This window comes from Galeopterus variegatus, unplaced genomic scaffold, assembly GCF_000696425.1.
Source record: "Galeopterus variegatus unplaced genomic scaffold, G_variegatus-3.0.2 Scaffold3572, whole genome shotgun sequence".
In the NCBI taxonomy this organism is placed as follows: domain Eukaryota; kingdom Metazoa; phylum Chordata; class Mammalia; order Dermoptera; family Cynocephalidae; genus Galeopterus; species Galeopterus variegatus.
In genome coordinates, this window is record NW_007729683.1 from 2,130 (window position 1) to 9,318 (window position 7,189).

A 7,189-nucleotide genomic window follows, 5' to 3' on the forward strand; every position below is an offset into this window, starting at 1 on the left:
ATCCCCTCCTTGGGTCCCATTAATTTGCTAGGATGGCCCACAGAACTCAGGGAAACGTTTATGTCTAACAGTTTGTTATAAAGGATACTCCCAAGGATACAGGTGGGCGTCTGTGACTGGTCCCACCCTGAGGCTGTCCGCCCTAAATCACCTCTTTAGCGTAAAGAGTGGCATCTAAAAGAGCTCATTATGAATGACAAACGACACTCCTATTAATTGGGAAGTTCCAAGGGTTTCATGTGCTCTGTGGCAGGAACTGGAGACAAAGACCAAATATATGAGGATGCCACGAACCATCCCGTGACCTTTTTTTGGGGGGGGGGCAGTTGACAGGACAGAGATTGAAGCCTGGACCTTGGTGTTATCAGAACTACGCTGCAACTGACTGAGCAACTGGCCAGCACCCTCCATGAACTTTCTGATGGCCCCTCCTACTTGTTATAATACAGAAGGGAAATAATAAAAATAACCAAAATAATCAGCTAAAAGAAGGCAGAGGAGGTTGCCTCTGGGGAGCAGGGTTGCCAGGCGCTATTTTTCTTCTCACCGTCCACAATGAACTATTTCAGTCCTTAAACAGCAGTGGTGTGGCTAATTTTGATAAATACGAACTTAAGGAATCTAGGGAGGGTTCCTTTCATTCCCCATGCCTCAGACTGGCCTGTTCATGGGCCTCTCCAAGATTTCTGGGACTTCAGGGGACTTGGGCTGTGTCCTTGCCAATGCTGCACCTGCTTCGGTAGATCAGCCAGTGTCTGTGTCAGGTCCTCCACCCAGACGCGGGCTTCAGGGCTCGTCTTCAGCGCGTGCCCCGCTGAGGTGGGTGGGCGTGGGAGTGGGGGGGTGAGGATTTACACTGCGGACCAGCTTACTTCCAGGCACCCGGCTGTTTCTGCAGCGCGGGCCACTCTCTCCCCGCCTCCTTGGCCCTGAGGGGCATCCTCTGATTTCCTACAGCAGAGCACCGGTGCCGGTGCCAGGAGTGCAGCGTGACACGTGCTGCTAAGTGAAGCCTCCTCACAGGTGCAGCTCATGCTTCCATCTTACAGCTGGGGTAAGGGTTGGAGGTCACAGACATACTGGGAGGCAGAGAGATGTGGACCCAGGTGTGACTGCAGAGCCCTGGGGGAAAGGCCCTCAGACTTAGGGGTCATGGGGTTGTTCCCTGCTTGGGTCACCCTATGGACGGACCTGCTCAGAGCTTGGTTGGTGGAGAGCTGAGGTCCAAGTTGAGGTCCCTGCTAGGAGCCCCAGGGTGCTTGGCCTCAGCTGCAGAGGAGACATGGCCAACCCCGGGCTGCTGGGCCCAGGCTGGGGCAAGTAGGGTGGAGTGGCCCTCGGAGGGGCGGCTGCCCGCTTACTAGTTGTGTGGGCTTGGGCATGTCACCTCAGCTTTCTGGGCAGCATTAATAAGACCTTCCTCAGAGCTGGCCATTTAGCTCAGCTGGTTAGAGCATGGTGTTATAACACCAAGGCCAAAGTACCAGACAGCCGCCAAAAAAAAAAAAAAAAGTACCTTCCTCGCAGGTGGTTGTGAAGAGTGAATTAAGATGCCTGGCCCGGGTCACACTCCATACGTAGCTATTGCCAGCCCGGACTTGAGCTGAGACTGTTTCCTGACCCCACTCAGGCCCCCCTGGGACTGGGAAGAGCCCAGGGCAGGTGCTGGCTCCTCGGTATGCTTTTAGGATTTCCCCGGGTTAGGGGGCAGGATGGAAAGGTTAGATTGAGGCCAGATCTGCTGACAGTCAAAGGTCTGAACATGCTCAGAGTCCAGTGAGCTCATGGGGCCGGGGGTGGGGGCTGGCGGAACCCAGAGAGGGGCGGTGACTGGCCTGAGGCCACACAAAGAGTTGGTGGCAAAGCTAGACCCTTGTTCCCCTCCGCCATTATTCCAGACGTCCCCAAATCATTCCCAGCTGAGCCACGGCTCTAAGGTGGCTGCTCAGGAAAAGGAGGGGGATTTCAGTACCACCCTCAGGTGGGGGCCACTCCCCTGTCCTGCTCTTGCCCCTAAACCTCCTGGGTTAATCCGTTCTCTGGCCCAGCCCAAGTCCTTGTGAGGCTCTTCTCCCACCACCTAATATCCCTGTCCTGACGGGCAGGAGGGATGAGACCAGAGGCTGGAAGTTCAGCACCTTGGAGAGGGGACAGTCCTGTGCTCATGGAGTCCCGGGTGAGGTCACCCACTCCTGCATTCTCAACACCTGGGGGAGCTTTTAGGAATTTGCCAGAAGGCACTCACAGGGGGGACAGGCAGTATTTGAACCCTGAATCCTGAGCAGAGTCAGGGCACAGTCTGTCACCTGGGCCACTGGACCCTGACCACACTCCAACCTTCCCCCTCTGGGGCCACCTCCAGTACCCACCCTAGCATACCTGGATGGAACCTGACCTAACCGAGTGACTGGCACAAATTCTGAAAACATTTTGGGGCAGCCCAGAAGAAACCGAAGCCCTTCGGTGGCCCCCCCTCGATCTTGTCAACTGCATGGCCCTGGCTCCAGGGCTCTGCTATCAGTGGCCTTGTGAGGGCTTGAAGAAGAAATGGCTAAGTCAGCTTCCCAGGACAGGAGTGGGTCCCGTTGACAACTGCTAGGTCCTCCATGCCACAGAGGTCAAGGGGCTGGTTCAGGTTATACAGAGAGGGCCCAGCCCATCTAGCCACAGCCACATAGCAGACACTGGGAGGCCACATATCAGGGCCCATGCAGAACCTCACACCCAGGAGCACCCAGTCAAGGTCAGGGATGTGATTCCAGACTTTGTTATAAATACATGTGTTTGGTGAATGAGGGGGCGACAGAAGGCAGAGATGGCGCTGTACACAGCTGGTATAGGCTTGGAGGCTGAAAGCCACACAGAAAGACACACACACAGACAGACAGTCCGCCCAGCAGGGCAGGCCGGGCAGCATTCTGGGCCTGTAACACTTGGTCGGTGGGCGAGAGCCGGCAGGAGGTCTGGTCCGGGGCTGGTGGGGCCCAGGCACGCCGGAGGCTCTTTGGCCCGAGGTCCTGGGTGGTGTCGGCAGCGGCACCTGGACTCAGCTCACATCATTCAGGGCCTGTGGGACATAGAACCAGTCAGGAGGGTGGCCTGGGTACCGGGGGCTGGGCCATCCTGGGGGTGGGCCAAGGCTGCTGGTTGGGCGCTCACCCTGCGCGCGAACTCGGGCAGCACGAAGGCGGCGCGGTGCACGTCCGAGTTGTAGTATCGCAGATGCATCTGCTCTACCTGCTTCTGTGCCAGCTGCCGCACGGGCTCCCGGAAGTGGGTGCTCTGGGGAGGAGGAGGAGGAGGGGGCATCAGGGGGGGCTCTCCATGCCCACCTCCCCCCCTCGGCGGTCCCTAGGCTCACGGGGTTTTTGCTGCAGAGCATGAAGCCGATCTGGCCGCTGGGGTAGGTGGGGATGGTGCAGTAGGCATAGTCCACCACGGGGAAGAGGGATTTGCAGAACTGCCGCATCTCCTTGATGAGGTCCAGGTGCAGCCACTGGCACTCGCCTAGGGGAGAGGCCACGTGGCATCAGCATCGGGCACTGCCCAGCCCACCCCACCCCGCTGCTCAAGGCCAGGCTCACCCTGGCAGCAGAGAATGCCATCCTCCTTGAGGGCCGTCTTCATGAGCTGGTAATAAGATTCCTTGAAGAGGCTCTCAGCAGGGCCTACAGCAAGGAGGGCAAGGGACAAAGAACACACCTTGGTTGAGACCTCAACGGCCACCGTCATCCCCCACAGACCCACAACTGCCCAGTGGCAGAGCCAGGATTTGAAGCCAGGTCTGTGGAATTCAGAAACCAACCATAGGTGCAGGGATCCACTGCCGCACCTGAGGAGACACCACATTTTAATCTCAGTCCTGGGCGATTCTCATCAGCAGAGGAACTGCCACCCTAGGCCATGGTCCAAGCCTAGAACCCACCCCCACACCAGTGATGGCCAGTCAAGAGCAGAGGGGACGTTAAGAGGAAACTGGGGCCTCGGTGGGCCCAGGCCATACCCGCACTCTCCTCAGCTCCCTAACTTGTGAACTTTGGACCTGTCCCCCACTACTGTCCTGAGCCATGTTAGGAGGGGGAGATGAAAACTGAGAAGGGAGAAGTCCAGCTCTGGTTCTGGGAGGTCCCTGTCCTCTAGCATGAGGCTGCCTCCAGACTGGCAGCTGAGAGTGCCCAGGGGCCCATCCTGTGCTTACCCATGGGGTCTGAGGAGTCAGTGATGATAACGTCGAAGGCATCCTGGTTCTGTTTCATGAACTCAAAACCGTCACCCACGTGTAGGGTCAGCTTTGGGCTAGAGTAGCCAACGGCCATCCCTGGCAGGAACTTCTTAGAGACTTGGATGACATCCTGGGGAGGGGGACAGGAGGGACCAGGCTGGGCCATGGGAGTGGGGGCTCTGGGCCAGACACCAGCCAGGTGAAACTCCCAGCAGTGCCTTCCAGCCTGGTCACCTTGGGCAAGCCCTTCCTTTTTTTGGAATCTGTCTCCTCATCTGTAAACTGGGAAGAACCCTGGTGCCTCAACCCTTCATGGAGGGCTGGCTCTTGCTTGCTGCTCAGGCCCCATCTCTCACCATCCCTGTCCCCTCCCCCCAGATCAAATGGCCCCATCTGAGTGGCTTTCTTGCTATTTCCTGCTTCAGAGGGTTGCAATTCCAACCTCTGGCCAGGAGAACCCTCCCCCATCTCCATGCAGCCAGCTGCTTCTGAAGCTGGGCCCCCATAAGAGTATCTTTAAAAAGTTTTTCTTGGGCCAGCCCGTGGCTCACTCGGGAGAGTGTGGTGCTGGTAACATCAAGGCCGTGGGTTCGGATCCTATATAGGGATGGCCGGTTCACTCAGTGGCTGAGCGTGGTGCTGACAACACCAAGTCAAGGGTTGAGATCCCCTTACCGGTCATCTTTAAAAATAAAAAAAAAAAGTTTTTCTTTGTTCTTATACGCAGCCTCTATAAACGTAAGGGTTAAGAGCAAAAGCCGAGCCTCCCTTCTCTTCTCCTGTTTTCCTAATCAACCTTCTTGAACAAAGGCATTCCAAAGAAAGGCCAAGCTGATTATTAACCTATACTCTTGCTTAGAAAAGACTGTGTTAGACATGCACATTAGCCAAGAGTCTGAGTCAGGTACTTTAAAGTTCCAGTGATTCTTGGCTCATTGTCTTTGAGTTTTCCAGCTCCGAGATAACATCAAGGACTTGAGGCTCACCAGAGCACTGACCACAGACCCCATGATGTCAGGGAACCCTGCTTATCATGAAATCCTGACCTCTGATTCAAGCCACCTGCAGACCCTGTGATCCCCCACTTCACTACCCCCTACATGTACCTGCATTCCTTTTTTCCCTTTAAGAACCCTAAACTTGGGACTGGCTAGTTAGCTCTGTTGGTTAGAGTGGTGTTACGTGAACACCAAGGTCTAGGGTTCGGATCCCTGTGCTGGCCGGCCACCCAAAACAAACACAAAAAAAGCCAAACCCCAAACTTCAGTCAGTTGGAGAGGCGGGCTGACTGCTACTCTGCTGATCCCTTCTCCGAGCCGTAAATAACATCCTTCCCAGCATTATTTTTTTGTTTCTCATTGGCTCTTGATGCAAAGGGCAACCGAACTCAATTAGATCTTTTTGGCTTAGTCACACTTCTCACTCAGGCCCCAGCTCAGACGCCACCTCCTTGAGGCCTGCCCTCATCACCTTCTATTCTTTAGCCTGTGCCCTGCCTTTTCCTTTATCCATTGCCTCTGTCCTGACTTTATCAGATTACCCTTTGACGTCTCCTCTAACTAGGACATCAGCTCCAAGGAGGCAAGGACCGACCCGTCCGCCACTGCAGCCCCAGCACCTGGAGCAACACCTGGCCCATAGGAGATGCTCACTAGATACATGCTGAGTGCACGGGGCAGATGGACCAGTAGTTGAAATGTCCCTGGGCTCTCCCTGGGACTTAAAAATCAGTCCTTAGTCTTACTAAGAACTAGCATCAACGGTGGACTCACTGAGTGCTGGGCTTTACTATCCAGCTTTCCTACCGTGTCCTCCTGACATCTGATTACCAGATGAGCAAACAGGCCCAGAAATGTGAGCGCCTTGCCCAAGGGTACACAGCCAGTTCAGGGAAGAGAAGGTTGGAGGTGGAACTGGGACTTGAACCCAGACCTGTTGCTTGCTGTGCACTTACCTCGTCGATCTCGCACTGGACCACGGACTCCACAGACGGGTGCTTCACCACCTCCCGCAGGACGCCCCCGTCCCCGCCCCCGATGATCAGCACCTGGGAGGGGAGGGGCAGTCAGGGCAGGGGTCCCAGCACCAGCCCCACCAAACGGGCTCCCGCACGACTTGCCTCAGCTGGCACTGAGCAGATGTGCTCACACAGAACCATCTGCTCACACAGTCCCAAGAGTATGCAGCTGGCCAGTATGGGGATCCAAACCCTTGACCTTTGTGTTATAACCTGAGCTGTAACCAACTGAGCTCACCGGCCAGTCCTCAGAACCATCTGGAGCAAGGCTGTTCCTCGGATCCTCTGACCCACAGGCCTCATCACTCCATTTTCTACTCAGAAAAGCTTTCCAGCCTCCGCAACCTGGCACAGGACGTCCCCTTTTCCTGGAGGCTCCTCTTAGGGCTGCTCCTTAAACTTCAGGCCTCAGAGGGAACCATTCCTCAAAGACTGAGTCAGCCCCACCGCTTCTGAAGCGGCGACCCCCCACCTCCCCCGGTCCTTCCTAGCGCTGTCTCTGATAGCCGTTCAGGCAGCGTCTGGCTGAGCACCGGGCACACCTGGGCCTCCCCCATACCAGCACTGTTCCCCGGGACACCGAGCTCGAGGATGAGTCTTGGCAGGAGCGGGGCTACCTTTCGCGGGCTGGGGTGGCTGCAGAGCGGCAGGTTGGCTATCATCTCCTGGTAGGAGAACTCGTCCCTCTCCGTGCACTGGATGACGCCATCCAACACCAGCACGTTGCCGTAGGTCTTACTGCGGACGGGAGTGACAGTCGGGGATCTGGGTCCTCTGGGGTGAGAGGAACGTGCCCCAACCCGCCCTGGGTGAGAACCGTCTCCCCAACCCCGCCAACGGGTCCCAGGGGCGAGTAGGCAGAGTGACACGTGGCGAGGATAGGCAGGCGGGCCCGCCGGGGGGGGTGGGGGGTGGGGTCGGGGGCTCCTTGGGCTCTGACGTGTCCCGGG

At 56.7% G+C, this 7,189-nt stretch overlaps 1 protein-coding gene across 1 annotated transcript; it reads right to left on the bottom strand.

Annotated features, from left to right (window-relative positions):
• Positions 1-2,751: 2,751 nt before the first annotated feature.
• On the bottom strand, positions 2,752-7,003 carry SRM (spermidine synthase; the record flags this gene model as incomplete). The annotated part of the gene is made up of 7 exons (XM_008585446.1): positions 2,752-3,067; positions 3,160-3,282; positions 3,362-3,507; positions 3,585-3,668; positions 4,199-4,352; positions 6,177-6,269; positions 6,857-7,003. Coding segments are annotated over 7 exons (768 nt in total), but the record flags the coding sequence as incomplete, so codon positions are not given.
• Between the last annotated feature and the right edge of the window lie 186 nt (positions 7,004-7,189).